Consider the following 18724-nt stretch of genomic DNA (forward strand, 5'->3'; position numbering starts at 1 on the left):
TTTCTCACCCTGTCATCACGCAAAGAGCACAGCAGTGACTCTGCATGATGGACTTTTAATGTTTAAAACAGTTCTATACAAATATAAGGGACTCATCTCACATTGTCAAATCCCATAAAAACACCTGCCCTCCTCAGATTGACTAATTCTTGTGAAACACCAGTCGACATAAAGCAGTACTTCTGTGAAACTAACCTGATCTAAATGAAGTGTTCTGAGGTATTTTGAGTCGTACTGAAAAGGTCAAATGTTTCGGACGCTGATCAACGAGCAGTAAAACCTAAAATCGTAAGATTTGATGGAGATAGAGATCGGGGTCATTCATACACGGGTTGTGTGTTCATTCCAGTTGATGTGACGTCAGCATGACAATCTTTGGTAGTGCATTCTTGTTCCCAGCTGGCAACAGATGTTTTAGCAAGTCCTTATTCCAGTGTAGTTAAGGAGGAATCCACCCACAGATATTCAAAAATATGTTTATTTTTGTGCTGTAATTTCTGTCAACCAGCCTCGACTATCTCCTACATTTCCCAGAATGTATGTTGATGCATCTCAATAAGGAGAATTAGGGTTTCGTGACAACATATTCAAACAAACACAAAACGTGCGGCGTTAAAATGTGTTGTTGCAGCCAGAAAGAACTATAATGACACACCAAACAACTAAATCAAGAGACAGAAAAGCAATGCACATCACCAGAGGGTCCACGAATAGTGTGAAATATGAGGTGGATTTCTCCTTTAATATGCTGTAGCTACACAATAATACTGCAGATTGAATTCACATTCTGTCATAAAGTTCTAACACAGTCCATCATATTCTGTACCTTAAACGCTTTCATGTGTAGTGACACACTTTTAAGTGAACGGAAAAATCAGCCCTCTCAGCCGATCCTACAGACTGCTAATAGCAGAGGGCAGCCTCCCCACCCCCGTTCTGTGTATACAGGAACTACTCTTAATGTATTTACACAGTGTTATTGTGCAGTCGGTAAACACTGGAATAAGGCTGTTGTGAAGCAAAGTGTTTCTGACATCAACCGTGTGGAGCTCGTGCTGAGGAGCTGATGGCCTCCGTATTTTCTTCATGCTCGATAAAAGGTAGTAATCTGTCATAATATGGTGAAGCCATGAGAGAAAACGCAAACACAACAGGCTTTACAGAGGTCTCGTTATCTACAAATTACTTATATTCACTATTAACAGCCAACTACGCTAGAAATTTTATTGCTAATTGTGATATTTGCATGTAGCAGCTGAAGTCAGAACCTCAGACGGCATCACAGCTTGTCAGAGCGACGAAATACCAGTCGTTTATAGAGTGTTACTGAGATCAGCAACAACATAGCGTAATGTAATTCTGATTTCATCTATTCAAACCTCTAAATTAGGTAACCCCACTATATGTCATGAATACCAAAAGTTAAATATGTTAGAAACCCTTACGTAGCAATAACTGCAAGTTAATGCAATAATGGGGTACTACGACATTATACTGCAGCTTATGACAATAATATTTCCCATTTTGACAAGTTGTGATGATTCTGGCAGTCGCTGCATCATCAGCTTCAAAGAACTGCACCTTATTAGTACCTATATTACTGTCATATGAAGAAATCAATACCTCATCAAGGGGTGAGAAGCAAAGATCAATAGATATTGTGCATCAGAACTTCACAAACAACGCTGACGGACAAGTCAATTAAGTACCAATTTGCTAAAACTACTGCAGTTGTGCTTTTTAACTCGAGCAGCCTGAGACTGCACACTGCTAAGTAATGTGCGCACACACACACACCCACACACATACACACACTGCTTCACATTCCTTGGCAGGTACGGGGCTTCTGCAGAGCTCATGCAGTGCTCTCATAGTAATCTATGCTCTGTGGCTCCGCTGAGCCTCTCTCTCTCTGTCTGGGGTTATTATTACTATTATGGTAACAGATAGTGTTGAGCAACACAGAAAAAGTACACAAAGAAGATCTGGATCATTTCTGTGAAAACTGACAAATGTAAACATAATCAAATTTGGCACAAACATCATCAAGTGCAATCTCAGGTTCAACTCAACAACATCGAGGCGGGAAAGCAGCGTCTCTAACAGCAGCACACAGTGACGCGTCAGGACCAGTCCTTCCAGCGATGGTCTTCCTGTCCAGTAGACCGGTGCAGCAGCTGCAGCTTGGATTTTGCAGCATTTTTGGCTGGTAACCATTGCAGATTTCCCATCCTGACTTTGAGCAACCCATCGATGAACATGAATAATAGAAGAAGTGGTGAGAAAGCGCGGTCCTTATAAAACATGAACGAAAACGGTTGTACGCTGGCGATCCTCAGAAGACAGAATGGGAGCAGGTTGTTGCATCTCTGAGTTTGTTGCTGTTCTGGCTGGTGTGAGGACAGTCCAGGCTGATGACGGTGAACTTTACTTGGGGTCTTTGCCTCCATTGTGTCCTGACCCTGACCACACTCCTGCTGGGTGCATCTCCACAGTGTTAAAGGGAGGCTGTTATTGTGTGAAAGCAGACATTGTACTTGTATGGCTTGTTTTTTTTTAAATCATCTCACCAGCACTGACTTTATGAGAACATGAGAAAAGATACGTCTAAAATCTTTAGTCCTACAAAAGAGTTATTGTGTGGGGACTTCAGGCTTTTAAGTTGAGTAGTTGAGACTTGAAGCTGGAAAATACTGTCAGGAGATTACTTTGTAATACTTTCCGTGCTTAACTGCTACTCTTGCCTCTTCATTTAGTAGATTTCCCACACTTAGTTAAATATAGATCACACAAAACTTAAACCAACAAACAAATTCTTTGATGCCTGTTTGAAATTTCCACCGACGCAAAATAGCACGATTTAAGATTCTCTTGTAAAGGTGCTTTGTATTATTTGCTGTGAATAAACAACCACTTCATTCATTTTGGGACATATTACTGTAAATAAATCAGACTGCCAAATGAGACAGCCCCGGCTCTGGATTTTACATCGTAAACCACCAGATCAGGTTTTGACCAAGTACACTTGATTGCTGTGGCACCAAAACGAGGAGAGGCACGCTGTTCTTCCACAGCAAATGGATCTAAAGGTTTCAGAGTAGTCACGGATGGTTACAGACTGTATAAAAGAAATGGATGTGGCCTACGGGTCTGAAAAGTGAAGCCTTAAACGCTGCATTCCCTCTAACAGCCAGCAGGGGGCGATTCCTCTGGTAGTTAAAAAGGCTATGAGGAAATTAGCCTAATTCTCACCTAATGTGTTGCCTTACTGAACATTTTTCAAAAGAGTTCATGGCTTCAATTGGTAGTTTCTAGACTTTTTGAATACAGCATGGTGTTCCTTTTGTAAAATATGGTTCCATTTAGAGTAAAATGGACAACAAAGCAAAGTATGTCCTTGCAGTGTGGCTAGCTTGTGATTAACAGGTCACTACTGCATCCCAGTGCGTACTGCCCTCAAGTTCAGTCAGATCCACTCCCTGCTTTTACGTCTGGTGTCAAATGACCTCGATGGTGATGGCAAAATTCCAAAATCAAGGCTTCAAAAGAGAAGTTCGCAAACCAACCGGTCATGAAACGATCGCTACGTCCGTCCTTTATATACAGTCTGGTGATGGTCAAAAGTGAAAAGAGTAAAAATCTGGTGTAAAATTGTGACTGAGATGCAGGTCGCAGTCCCCGACAACACCGTACTGTCAACAGCTCATGATAACCAGGTTGTAATGTTAATGAGTTACAAACAGTACATGATTTATTGGACACATAGCACCTTTAAGAGGTTTCTAATAGCTGCTGTTTACCTGCACTCATCTTAAAAAAAAACAGATAAATGAAGGTAAACTTTGGCGTGTTTTCCTCCATATTGCGTCGATCTTTTCTGTTGCATCAGTTAAACACCAATCAAAGCCACATGGAGGAAACAAGCAGCGACTGTGGAGATGCACCCCGACTCCTGCTGTGGCTACTTATCGACCAGTTTCGCCAGGTTCTCTCTCAGGCTGTTCAGGTCGCAGATTTTGACGTCTAGAACCTCTATAATGCGTCGGACCTCCACCTCCGCCTGCTCCTGCTCCTCGCGGTTGGACGCCAGCGTTTTTTCGGCGCTCTGAACCCGATCCTCCAGCTCAGTGTTTCGTCTCTCCACGTCCTGCACACACATCGACACTTGTTAATAAAGTAGTCGGTTTCCAAATTAGACATTTGACAGTTTCTTTGTATTTTTGGGATGTCAGCACGAGCAACTGAAATATTTCTCTTTTATTTATTTTTTACGTAGTTGTACTGCAAAATGCCTGCTGGTTATTATTGTCCACAAAATGCCATAAATGTAAGTCTCGTGAATGTGTTCTTTGTCCATAAATCATAAATGTTGTTGTAAAAAAAGGCATAAGCTTTACACATAGCTCTTCTTCTGCATGTTTGTTCCTCAGTCCAATGTCAGGCCACAAGTACCTAAACTATCAAAGTTAGGACATGCTAAATGAATGCAAATAACTGCAAAATGAACTTAGTTTCTGTTAATTTAACTTTCAACATGAGCACAGAAGAGCTCTATGCTGCTCTTTTAAACAGACAAGATCAGCAAAAGCATTAAAAAAGCAAATACAGTTTAGCTGAAAAGACCTGCAGGTTTGGACCAGACCCAGTTCAGCTTAAATTTCTGTAAATTCTTCCTTCGTTGTGTGGGTGCTGACAGAAATAGAAATTGCTGAGAAACTCCTCTCAGGGTTGTTTGCTTTGAACAGTTTATACGACAGATCTAAATGGACAATTTTGTGTTTTATGAGCAACTCTGGATGCCAAATGCACAGCTGAATAGTTTACGGCATGAACACAAGGACAGAAAAGGTCAAATATGAATATACATAATTCATAACTGACACCCCTACTAAGAATGACAGAGGACCTCATAAAGGCCATGCAATATGCATCAGGTATAATCTTCTCCATTAATGAGGAAATTCAATACAATTTGTTTTCTCCTTGATGCCCTCAATTCACCTGTACTGATTTTCTCCTGCACTGCTGCTGGTGTGAAGAGTCTGAAATACAGTCTCTTTTGTTTTTGGCTTTTATTATTGCTTTGATTATTGAGATCAACATAAACAGATACATCAAAACAGACCACGAAGATTGCTGCTATAAATATCTACAGAAGGAAAATCGTTTGTAAGAAAAGAAAAGAAAAGAAAAGAAAATCCATAGAAGACTGAACTAGTGACCGTCAGTGGAGTGCCAGTGTACAATATGCATACATACATATATAATACAAGCTTCACGAGGTTACATAACAAAGGAAACGGAGGTGAGCACAACCAATTTGTGCAGAAAAAAAATCAGTACTTTTTTTCTTGAAAGCTGTGCAGGATCACATCTGCACCTGTAGCACCAACAAGTTTCTGAAATTTCTTGACACATGATTGAAATTATGTCAAGAACAGTAAAACACAGAATCAGGTAAACATGCATACATCAGCAACTACGTCTCTCTACTGAGGCCTCTCTAGTTTATTATCAATATAGTTGATTACAGATTATTCCATCTCAAATACTCAGGAGCCTGATTTACTTGATGCTTTGTTTTATTTTATTTTTTTAAATCATAGACTGTATGTATTTAATTGGTATTTGCGAATTTTTAGATTGATATCTAAAAAAACATTTAAGACGTGTTTATGTTTGTAGAACAATATCTCAGGAACTAGTAAAAATGAAAGCCTGAGTTTTCACTGTTTTTTTCTCATTGTGTCATTGATTGAGAATCTGTTGAAATCTGACAAATAACTGAAGTCATTAATGAAAGTCCCATCTTTGAGCACACATGAGCAAAAACATTGTAATGCAGAAGCCAACTAGTGAACCATATGTAGTCGCATGTCACAGAACAGAATGCTTTTTAGTGGGAAATACTTGGTCGCAAAAATGAAAAGACAAATGTATTTGTTGAGCTTTCATAACTGATTGAGCAGATATGGTTGTTAGGCAGGTAAGATGGAGCATCAACACAAAAATATTGTTAGATAGTCCAACTCAAGTAGAACACAGTTTCAGAATGGTTCTCCAAATAGAACTGGAATAATGTCATCTGTGGGGCCTAATGGGTAAACTTCTCATTTTCGGACCCTGGATGTACGCTACTAAAATTTCTGTCATATCAGATGGTTGATCAGAAGTTGTTTAAAACTTTGATGACTTGACTTGAAATGACCCACAACTGAAACAGCAATAAAATGGCAGCAGCAGTGTACATGTAATAACTTTCTGCACGACTTTTTTTCTTTGACCATTAAGCCTGAGTGAAGTATGTGACATTTTCTAGCAACGCAAGTGCATTTGCAAGAGAAAAACAAAGTTGTTCTCGCTGTTGGCTGCAATTTGATGAGTCAGTCGGAGCACTTCGGTACAACTTCTGAAGGAGCGCTGCCCGTCGGCTTACCTGGAGTCTCTGCATGGCCTCCTCTCGCTCCTTCTCCAGCTCACCCACATCTGTTTTCTTGCTCTGTAGACTGTGAATTTCCTGAAATCACAGGCGTTTCAAACAGTTACAACGCTGCCTTCCTGATCCCCGCACACCCACCGTCCCTGTTATTAGGACATGAACCATTTATGTCCTGTTTTGCACCAGAATACTTGAGATGTGGTTCAGAAAGTAGCTGAGTCATTTATCATACACATGGGGTGGGTGATAAGATTTGGGACACCTTGACGTTCTCGGGGAGGAGGGGCTTCTGCCTCTAAGGAATCACACCACCGTGACCTTGCACGCATCCTGTTGCCAGAAGTGGAACTTTTTAAAATCAGCAGACAGATGTGGTTATGTTAATGAGGCTGGAAGACAGCAGCAAACTGATGTCAAGACATGTCTGACTTTTATTTATCCAGGGAAAACGGTTTCCGGCTGAGGGCGTCCACGCATGCATCTGATGAACACAGACTTGACCCAAATAAGCACAAAATGTTCACAGGATGATGTTATGAAATTATGAAGATGAGTCAGGAAGGTGTTAAATCCTTATTTCGCTTAATACGGAGGTGGCAGATCTGGACATCTGCATCTTGCCTCAAGTCTCCACATTCATTTCACTGTGTTTTATAAGAGTGTGGCATTTTATCAAAGCACACTTCAGCCAGATCAGAACACTGAATCAACAGCAACAAAAATGACCAGCAGATGAATCCACGTCTTGGTAGAAACACAAAGTAGAAAGTCTAAAGTAAAAGCCAGAAAACACACTCTTCTCTTTTGTTGTTGTTTTTTAACTCCACTTGACTTTTTGTACATTCTGTCAAGTAATTATCATTTGGAAGAAGACAAAAACATGATTATTGAACCAGAACGACTTCATTAAAAACCATAAAGCTGATTCAGACAACAAGTACTCAAACAGACACGTTTCTAGCTGTCCTGGCTTTCTACAAACTACAGTTTTGTGGAATGTTTCCATGTTTTTCTGGTGTAATTGAACATCAGATGGAGAATCAGGCTCACACATCTAACTGATTGCTGGCAATATATTATGTATGCTGTTATATTTTGGGCGAGCGTTCTACACTGAGCCCCCCTTTGAGATGGCGGCTAGATTTGGACAGTGGGCTGCGTTGGGGGAGAGAACTTGGTGTCTTGCCTGGTCTTTGGCGCTCAGCAGGGCTTCCAGCTCCTCCAGTGACCGACTCAGCTCCTCTTTACCAGGCTGACCAGCTGCAGGATGCCCCAGCTGGGCCTCCAACTCTGCCACCTGGAACACACAGACGTATAATGAACACTTACTTAGAAATGACATAAAATACAACAAGGCTAACGTCAGAATTAGGCTGCAGCATCTCAGGACCTGATCACAGAGAGGAGGTGGACTGGAGGATGAGATCATTGAGGCAGGGAGGAGTCAAGTTAATGACAGTCTTGTCTGTGCCAGCAGAGGTGAGTGAGAACTGCTAAGAAGAAGAATTGTTTAAATCTATCCAAATTTAAAGAAATAATTTTCCTTTGTAATCAACGTGGTTCTTGTTTGGAGCCTCATTGAGCAGCAGATTGGACAAATGGAAATCACAAGCTTCCCCCAGTGGTCTCTCTGCTTGCTGCGACACTGAAGCACATTGGTCTCCCAGTAAACTGATTTCCTACAAGGAGGAGAAGTTGGAGACATTTAGTTTCTGTGACATACAGTAGGCACCTGGCCGGGGTCGGCAGCTTCTGAGCATCCACTGGGAAACTATGCAGTGAAGTGTTAACCTTACTTCTGCTCTGAAAATGTTAATTTCTTCCAACACGTTTCTACAACTCTTAAAATTTAAACCCCTAAAAAACTCAGCTTTGGGTGATAAAGTGACTTTTTTTCCATTAAAATAATCCCTTCCTGTCTTAAAATGATGGAACTCTACAACGTTGCTTCACCCACAATGTTCAGAAACATGACGTCCCTGCATCTCTCTCCTCTCACCTCTCGGCTCCTTGCTGCAGCTCAAGCACACCAGCTCACCTACAGCTCTGCTCAAACACTGTAACGCTGCGCCACACAGTGGCAAGTTGTAATACTGGATTAATTCAGCCACACATGTTCAAGCAGAAACCAGCTGTAATAATGATATGTAAAGTCCCACCCAGTAAGTTGGCAGGGTTGGCTTCTTGATTTTCACCAGTGGAAGTCTTTAAAGCATCACCTTTAACTGACATTTGTGACTTCAGTGCCTCTAGGTCACATGGTCAAAAAGTGGCCAATCAGAAGCGCTGTGTCGGCTGTTATTTCATCCAGGCTGATGAGAAAGCCTGTAACTGAATGATTGTTTGAATGATGTTTAGGTGGGTTGCATGGCTGTGCTTGTTGAAGTGGCAATCAGCGTGCTGATTTGCATCATGTCTTATGCATGAGTTGATTTATTGTGCTAATTCCACTGTCTGGCATTTCACTCACTTGGCGGAGGAGAGAATTGTTTGTTAATTGCTTTTTATTTGTGCTGATGTGTTTGGTGGTTATTAGAGTGACATCTGACGAACAAGAGGACTTCTGTAATGTGCTCGTCTTCACATGGTTTAGAGCCTGTAGCTTTGGGCGCCACTACAGCTCACCTGGTGGGGCTGGTGTCCCACGTACAGGGGCTACAGTCCCCAACACGGAGGTCATGAGTCTGAATTCCACTCATGGCCCTTTACCGCAGGTCCTTCTCCCACTTTCCTGTCTCTCTCTAATTGCACTTTCAAATAAAGGCAAAAAAAAAGCCTGTAGCTTTATGGTGTGAACACCCAAACAGCACCAGTGATCCCAGATTTAGTTGTAAAATCTAATCAGTCCTCAGTCTAAAGACGAACAGTCGAAGTCTTATGTGAACATATTATTAGTTTTTTGCAGAATTCTGCTAATGGACAGACATAAGAAACAGGCACCTGCCTTTAGGATTGCTAAAGTTTGTTTTAATGAGCAGAACGATGCACTAAAGTGAGTGAACGGGCAGTAAAAAGCTTTTGTTAACCTAATGTGTGGTGTATGTTTCTAAAGCCACAGAACAACAAGCAGCCCTTCACCTCAACTGAGAACATAGAAACCAGCATTAAAAGGTTTTTACATAATGCAAGTGCAATAATGTAGTCACATACAAATACACACACTCTGACAAAAACACGTGTTTGGCGATTTCTATTGATGGAAATGAGGAAAACCAACAGAGGTTCATCGCCTACCCACCTACACATTACCATCCATCCACACACACACACACACACACACACACACACACACACACACAGCAACACTGAACTGCAGTGCTTCAGTGGAAAAAGGCTTTACTGCCAATGGGCACATTACTGAAGCCTCTCGCCTCGGAGACTTTTTTTTCTTACGCTGATGGACGGACGTGACCTTGCAAAAGATTTTGATGAAAAATGTTTTCCCCAATCCGACCCATTTCCCTGCGTTTAACATATTAATGGAAATGTCAGAGATTGTGAGCGGCAGTTTGACGAAACAAGGACAAACTGTTCAGCATCTGAAGCCCGAACATGACGTGATTTAAAGTTTGCGGCTCACTGTGTATCAACTAAACCATCTTTTTAGGACTTTATGGTTCCGCAGTCAGAGCAAGGCACAAACACTGGCAGGGTGAGGGGTTCAATTCCCTTTAGGCTTTGCTTGCTTAAAATAAAAACAGTGTATTCTATGTTTTGTATGCTGGGGGAGTAACAGGCTCAAGACAACACTTTAATTGCGTCTCAAATGTCTGCACAGTTTGAAGCAACAGGATCAGACAAGATGCTTCACTTTATTTTACAGCTGATAAGGCTCTAGCTTTGCCACACTGGCTCCACAGACCTTTGATATGTTTTAAACATGTTTACATGACAATTTAAATGATCCTGAATGGTGCCTTAGTTGGATTAAATGAAGCTGAATGTGTGCATGTCAGTGTGGACGGTTAGATGCTTTAGATGAAACCTGACAGGAGACAAGATCACAGCGGACAGGTGAAACATGTGTTGGCTCACTGTTCACTGGACACTGTTGCTTGAATTAATTGTAGAAAATCAACATAAAAGTAAATCTCTGGTTCCAGTTACTCTAATGTGAGTGTTTGCTTGCTTTAGTTTTCTCTGACAGTAAATCAAACGTCTTTGGGTTTTGGAGTGTCGTCAAAAAACAATCAAATGTCCTTGAATTTTGGGATCTTGTGCTATTTTCAGGCATTTTATTGGATACACAAGTTTAAGAAAATACCTGGCAGAATAACTGATAATGATAACAGTAGCTTGTCGTAGAAATGCTTCTGTGTCCTTGACAATGTATGATGGATAAAAGCTTGTTGAAGAAATCTGAGATTTAAAAACAGAAACGTATATCTGGAACACGGGGGAATTCAAAGCAACCCTTGGCTTCTTACTCTTGGTTTTATTTAATGTTGGTGTTGCAGGAGTCATTTTAACCTTTGCTATTGCCAGTTTCTCACATATCAGTTGCTCCTGAGTGACTGCATCAGCTGAATGTCTGAAATGTAAATGCGTGTGCGATGGCTCACAGGGTTTCCTGCTCCCATGGCCAACATTTCTTATTCTCGCAGTTTTTTTTTTTTGACATCTCCTTTGCATTTGTACACTCAAAGTGTGTTCAAAGTGGCAGTTTATAGATTCCACACTACACTATGTTGCCGTCATCCAAGTTGAGCTTCAGAAAACCGCCGCAGGTTGAGGTGGGGGAGGGTTGTGGCGAGGGGAGGCTTCGTATCAACAACTGTGTGTGTGACAGCTACTGTCCCCAGAGGCACCAGCTCCATATCTCTGAACTCCACACAAATATGCATGAAGAGAGGAAAACCTGAGAACTCTATGATATCCCTTCTAAATTAACGTTCTCAGAAAACCTTTTAAACTTAACGGACCAGCAGGAGTTTGACAATCCAGTGGCGTTAATAGATTCCCCACGGTGTCATAAAAGCACCAAACATCCACAAAAACTTTTAAACCTTGCCAGTCAGATCATTACCTATAAAATGCAGGAATACACCTCTACTCCTCAATCACTGGTTTTCTAAGTAAGGTTTGGCAATGGGGAAATATATACCAACAACCAATACAAACTTATCTACTGCCAAAGATTTTGCAGTACCTTTTGTACTGTGATAAGAAATGACGCCAATGCAGAAGTGCCAAAAACTGCAGTTCCTCAAATGGTCACTTGAGGCTGCTCCAAAAATGAGTCACTCCTCCGTACAGCTCCATGTTAAAATCCTCAACTCTACAGCAGAAATAAACATGTTTACAGCTTGATACAAAAAACTGCTTTGGTCTCTATAGATATGTCTGCAGTCATGACAACTGCACATGGGAGGAATTTTTATATCGCTCACTTCTTTATGTTGTATTGGAGCTTAACGTTGTGGTCGCTTTGAGTGACAGGTGGGTAATGTCACAGTTTATAACCCAGAGGTGACAGCATGGCCCACCTCAGCTCCACTTACAGTCCACCTCTTTGCTGATTTTTAGATTAAGCAGGAGGTAGGAGGAGCTGGGCACTACCAAGATGGAGCCACCACACTGAGCTTCAAAACCACGCTTTAGGAAACCTATGATGATGTGATGATGGATGTATTAGTCTACTTAGGTTCTGTTCTAACTGAACAGGCAGGACTGCTTTATGGTAATATTAGAATTTTCTATCAATCTGATGAACGGCATTGATAGCATCATTATTTAAATATTTACAACAGCGTTTTCTCAATTCCTGTTTTACTGAGTCCTTCATCAAATGAAGTCTGATTGACTGATCTATTTAATTATTAAATGCACTATATAAACACTTTTCAATGAATGAGACAAAACAGACGCTCTTGTCTGAGTTCGTATGATAGGCGTCAGTTATGTATTCCGGCTGGTGTCACCGTTGGTTAGTTTTAAAGTCTTTTCAGGGTTCCACATAAACCTGGTTAGAGACACAATTTCAACTTGAATTTGATCAGCAAAGAACCAAAATCCAACAAACAAGAACAAGCACACACAAAAAAAATTCAAGCATCCTACAGTCAGATGCGACACTGCGCTCCTCAGTAAAGGCGGTCAGTGTGAACCTAGAAACCCAGAAAATAAACCCAGAGCCGTTCTGCGGTGGATGAACACAAATATGGCAGTAGCTGAGAGTGTGACGGGGAGGAAAAGCTAGCCAACCTCTCTCCTTCTGCTCCTACGGTGATTTATCTTCCTCCTCTAACTGGGGCAGAGGGGGGAGGAGGTGGGCGGTATAGGGTGTCCTGTGCCCCCCCTCCACCCAAAGAAGAAAAAAAAAAAAAGAAAGAGAAAGCATCCCTGTCCCCCCTAAACACCCCGCTGCCAAACCCTGGAGGCCTGCTCTACTTCCAGCCACCTGGTTGACTTTGCTGCAGCGTGTGCGGCTCTGTGTGAGTAGATATTTGGGGGTAACCTTCACCTGGACGTGCAGAGATAGATGAAATAGACGAAAACCACGACTCGGGCTAAAAATAAAGGGCCAGTTTTCTGTCAGTAGTGATTGCAGACTGGTTTGCAGCAGCACTTAATTCTGTCACACTGAAGACGCTTTGTTAAGCTTGACCAAGGGCATAATATTCTCCCTGTAAATTACAGATGAAATGTCTGCATTGTGGCCCTGCGATTATCACGGGAGCCTGTCAACAGGAATATCCAGGGATCGCGGCTGGATGAGAAATGCATCTGCAGGTTGGAACAGTCCATGTGGGGATATTAGTGTCACGCTGTATAAATGTACAGAAAAAAATAGAATGAAATTAGATGCAGTTCTTGTGCATCGACTTAAGCAAAGATTTTTAAATTTAAAGCTAATTTACTTCACATTAGATTCCTGTTTAATCTATTGTTTATCTAGCGTACGAGTTCCTGTGTGATGCAAACTGTAAATTACATGCTGTAATTAAGTCCTTATACACATTTCTGTGAGTTGTACTTTTAGATTTCCGATATACAAACCACTGTGCAGCTGATGTAGGTTCCCCTCAACAAAAGACCGAGATGTGACAAATAGTTTGTAGAGTGGCATGTTTTTGAGGGACTTGCTGAAAGAGGAATTCCTCTGGGTGTAAACTGACAGGAACAGGAACATCAAATGATGCAGGTCTTCGAGGAAAACACTCAAACATGCAGCACAACGGAATGAAAGTCTATCCAGGTTTACCGGAGGCTACAGTCGGAATATCCTGAAGTTATCACCATCGAGTTTCTAACAAGTCAAAAACTTCTTTCTATGATGGAAAAATCTGTATCACCGTATTTTCTAGTGTCCATCTGTGGAAACTACATAAACACGATAGAAGCTACCTTGAGTAGAATTCATTTTCTCACAACTTTCTCTTTCCTCAAATCTCCCGTGACGCTTTAGAGCAACACCAGTTTGACCTCAGCATCACTCAGGGAGACGTCCCTAAATTAATTCTCCTGCACACCTAAAAGACAAAGCAACCAGAGACATAAAAAACCATCTTCGGCAACAAGAAGAACAGTGAGTCCTGCAACAGATGGTGTGGCTGCTGTGGAGTCCTGATCTGAACATCAAGGAGTCAGTCTGGGATTGCATGAAGCCGCAGAAGACACTGAGACAGAATAAATCCACAGGAGGAGTGTGGCAAGTTCTCCAAGATGCTGAAACAGCCTGCCTTAAAACACTGTGTTCAACTGGTGCTGTATTAAAGACAACGGCTGGCCAAACCGAATGTCGATTCGCTTCGGATGTTCTCAGTTTACTGCAATTTGTATGGAATGGAATACATTAAAATAAATCAAGCCTATTTGTGGCATTATTTTTGAAAGCTGCACCTTCAACTGTTGCACGGTCTGTTAAGTACATCAGACGGGTGTCAAGGTTAATTAAAAACAGAACTGTTCCAGCCGACAGTTTGTCTTTGGTTGTAATTTAAAAAGTCATTTGTCTTGCCGTTACAAAGAGTGAAACAAATGAAATCCTCAATGAGATCCTCAGTTCTGATTAGGAGAAAAACAAACAAACAACAGGTTTTTCTCACTGAAACGATGAGCCAGACTGGTCACAAACTACATTCTGTGTAACAACTGACTGATTGATTAAAACACACTGAAGCTCTCAAACTAAGAACATGATGGACTCGTCTCCACCTCCTCCCTTATTTTCTTACACTGTTGGAAGTGACGTTACACATTATATTTTGCATCAGTTGTCCTAAAATCAGTGTAAAACACACTAAGGAGTAACCACAATGTGCTTTCTTTTAAGCCGTAGCCCCAAAGATGAGCACTGGTGGTCAGTTTAAGCATCAAACACTATGAACTGCACCACCGCTGCTCTGCTCCAGATAAGGTCACCTGGTCTCGGAGGCGATCAGTCTCCTCCTGGTACTCGGCCAGCTGCTTCTTCCACTGCTCCACGCTGCTGTTGGCTTCCTGCAGCGCCGCCACCAGCTTGGCGTTGCTGTCCTGCAGAGTGAAGAGTTCGGCCTCCAGATTTATCTCACACATGGACCTGAGGAGAAATCACAAAAACAAAACGACACACACCCACACGAAGACTTAGCGCTTCACGTATTCAGCAGAAAAAAAGCAAATACATAATGACCGTCACTGTCAGAAAGACGCCTTAATGGTGAGGAAAAAGCCAAAGATAATGAGGTAATGAAGTGAAGCATTTATATTACGCTGCAGCAGCTGTTTGAATAACGTTTATGGACATTTAATGAGTTTAAAGAGCAATAAGTCTGTGTGTTACAGCAGTTCCAGAGAAACTTTTTAACTTATAAATGTCTCACGTGATTTTTTTTTTTCTATTATCATTAAAATAATATATTTTGCTTCTCTTTTTCATTCATGTCTTTGAGGGACATCTCACCATACAGTCCTGCACACGTGTTACTAGATTTGGTGGTAAACATGACTTCAAAGGCTCCTGTCCATGATCATTTTAAGACGTGGTGTTCAAGTAAACCAGCAATATTTACCATTATGGTAAAGTTATGTTGTTGATGCAAAATTATATCTAACAATCATCACTACACTAAGTTTTCTGAGGTGTGTTTGTGGCTTATAACTTGCAAGGAAGCAGTGTACAACCACACCACTGGGTACTATGTGAAAATCAGATCAACAATTTCTGCTTTATTAAGTTGTGGGAAGGAAAGATCAGGTGCGTGCCGGTAAAGGTCAGGATTCAGTGGGGATATTTAATAATCCAGGGAGCTTTCAGTAGCGAAGGTGGAGTCTAGGAAGGAAGACTCTTTGCCATGACGACTAAACTAACCGCTTGGCAACCATAAAACTACTCACCATAGCAACAGGAGAGCAAAGACAGCCTATAACAATCATAAAATAAAATTGGGATAATAGGCTGTAAAGCAGCTGAGGAGTGTTTTCCTGCTTCCTGGTCTCAGATGGAAGGTTGAGCGATCAATAATGGACACTATAATGATGATAATTATGAGCTGCTGAATTCCAGTCAGGCCTGGATGGTCTTGAGTCATGCGCGTGCACACACACACACACACACACGCACGCGCGCACACACACACACACACACACACACACACACACACACACACTAAAAACAGCACATCAGTCAAAACCAGCTATCAAATGCCAGAAACTGTTCCTGAAACAGCTTCTGTCCGCTCAAAACAAGAGACTCCAACAGCACTGCAGAGCCGAGGTGTCCATCAGCAGCGTGGCGTTCAGGCACAACACACTTTTTGCTTTGTGAAAATGAAACGCTTTTAGACTGACTCATTGCTGCTTTTCTACTTAATCAGCTGTTATGTTTCTTAAGAAGTGAAAATGAATTTCGCAGCCAGTCTGTGATTCTTTCGAACACCAACAGAGAACGTTTCATGTGGGAGTGTCTGAGTGGAACACTGATTCACTGCTGCTGAGAAAACACACTGTATGTCTCGATTTTTAGTCTCGCACCGACTATCCTAGATGTGAGGCGGTTCTCTGGTGCTCCAGCTCTGCATGTCATCTCCTCCTTCTTTCTTTGCACCCAATCTGACGTTTTAATCTAATATTATTCTGCATCTCTATATTGTGATTTGGCTTATTTCTGTCTCTGTAACACATCTACTGCACGTCTGTCCATCCTCAAAGTCGGATCCTGTTTCTGAGGGTCAGAGGGGGATCTACGCTCGACAGATTTCAAAACTCTTTGAGGCAAATTTGTGATTTCGGGATATACAAATAGAAGAGATTTGACTCGACCCAGTTAACTCCAGATTGGCCAAACACACCTGATCCAACTAGTCAGGTGCATGTAAAGCAAAGGAGGATAGAAAATATGCAGCGCTGGAGCCCCGGGACAGGGCACGACCTACCCTACATGTACCCTACATACATAATGAAACTCCATTGTATAGGAATCCCCCTGTGCTGTCAATTGAATACACACCGGAAAGGCACAATTGGTTCCTTTTCTGCCGGCGCTTTGCAGGTAATGTGTCACTTTCTTCAAAGAGCTGCTCTCAGATAGAGAAAGAAAACCTTCACTGTGGACACCAGCTCAGCGTCCTGGATGGATAACAGCATGCCTTGTTTGTGGAATAAATCTGCCATGCTGTCACAAAAAAGAAAAAAAAACGTGCTCCGCGTGCCAAGAAGGTCGTGTTTTTAGTTTTGTTTGTAGAACAGAAATCCCCAAAACCTGTTAATTGTGAACAAGTGAGGTGTTTCTGAGTGATACAGATTTTTTTTTTTTCTTCTTTTGATTCATTTTTCAATAGTTGAAAGAAGCCATTTTGAAAGAAAGGCTTTGTGGTGCAGATTACAATAACAAAAATCGCGAAGTGTGAAGCCTCCTCAATGGTTTGCTCTTTTGAAATGCTTTGCAGTTAAATGGCTTGTAACCGCCGCTTCCTTTCTGCCTCTGACAGAGGACGCTCAGTATCATTCACTGTACAGAGCTCAACAAAGTGCTCTGGGCTTTCTGCTCATGTAACCAGGCTGGGGGGTTAGAGACTGGATTACAACGCTTGCAGGAAACTTTCTAAACTCTAACAGATAAAAAAATTTCCATTCCACTCCTCCCACACACACATCTGCTGCTCTCGCTGTCATTCCACTTTAATGCGTATTTTATGTCTCTCTCTGCTGTTGTGTGTTATTGTTATTATTTTTGCAAGTCAAACACTGCTTCACAAAAATCTGAAAATCTGAGTGTTTGTTGCCAAATAAATATCCCCAGTAAAATGGAAATAAAGCCCGATAAAGGCACTTAAGAAATTTTGTTATTGTGCAAAATAAAATACATTTTTGATCTCAAAGTGTGCAGAGAATGAGCAGCCGTCAATGAATTTATTACATCATGTTTACTGCATTGTGTTCATCGTCCTCTGAAGATTAAAGGCAACGAGCCATTTTTACTCCATGTTGTTTGTGTATCTGTGTTAAAACCTACATTCAGTCATTGTGTTTGTATGGACATTCACTCTGTACAAAGACACATAAGCTGTCTGACACTACATGTGACAAAACATTTCCTGTTTTAGGTCAGTTAGGATTACCAAAAAAATTTCTATTTGCTAAACGTGGCTGGACATTCCCATGGTGTCTATACTTGCACACAACAACAGATGACCGTGGAACCTTCAGGCATCTGGACATTGTACCCAAGGATGGACCAGACTCATGGAGGTCCACAATTCTCTTCCTGATATCTTGGCTGGTTTCTTTAGATGTTCCACGTTGTCACAAAAGGAAGCAGTGTGTTTGAGGTGTGCCTCCAATTAACTCAAATGTTGTCAATTAACCAATCAGAAGCCTCCAAAGCCATGACATCATCATCTGGGCTTTCCCAAATAGTTCGAAGGCATCTTAGTGGATGTAAACTTCTGACTCTGAAGAACGTAGTAAAAAATTCTCTCTCTCATTCTGGCGTGTAGCAAATAGAAATAATGTTGGCAATCCTGACTGACCTAAAACAGGAAAAGTTTAGGCTGATTTAATGTCAGACAGTGAGAAAGAAAAGGTTTAATGTCTTTTTATACAGTGAACGTAAACTTCTGGTTTCAACAGTATGTATGTGTTGTCCATCCATGTGTACTAGAAGAGGGTTTATCTTGGCTTTGTTGCACTGAAAGCTCTTCGCTTCCATTTTTTTCTGACATAAAACACGGGGCACACAGGTGGTGCTATGAAGTAGGGCTGCTGCTACATATTGTTTCAGTTACTGCTTAATCTGCTGACTGTTTTCTTCACGAATTGATGATGGAACATTTTTGGTCTAAAATAGTGAAACAACATCTTTAA

At 41.5% G+C, this 18724-nt stretch overlaps 1 protein-coding gene across 1 annotated transcript in view; it reads right to left on the minus strand.

Annotated features, from left to right (window-relative positions):
* homer3b (homer scaffold protein 3b) overlaps window positions 1-18724 on the minus strand; it is a 59397-nt gene continuing 40673 nt past the window's right edge. The window contains exons 7-10 of the mRNA XM_008286676.1: window positions 14804-14960; window positions 7626-7736; window positions 6437-6517; window positions 1-4147 (exon numbers count right to left, since the gene is read on the minus strand). Coding sequence (XP_008284898.1) covers window positions 3962-4147; window positions 6437-6517; window positions 7626-7736; window positions 14804-14960 — 535 coding nt within the window. The 3' untranslated portion in view covers window positions 1-3961. The remainder of the gene's footprint in view (window positions 4148-6436; window positions 6518-7625; window positions 7737-14803; window positions 14961-18724) is intronic.

This window comes from Stegastes partitus, unplaced genomic scaffold, assembly GCF_000690725.1.
Source record: "Stegastes partitus isolate 25-593 unplaced genomic scaffold, Stegastes_partitus-1.0.2 Scaffold464, whole genome shotgun sequence".
Lineage (NCBI taxonomy): Eukaryota > Metazoa > Chordata > Actinopteri > Pomacentridae > Stegastes > Stegastes partitus.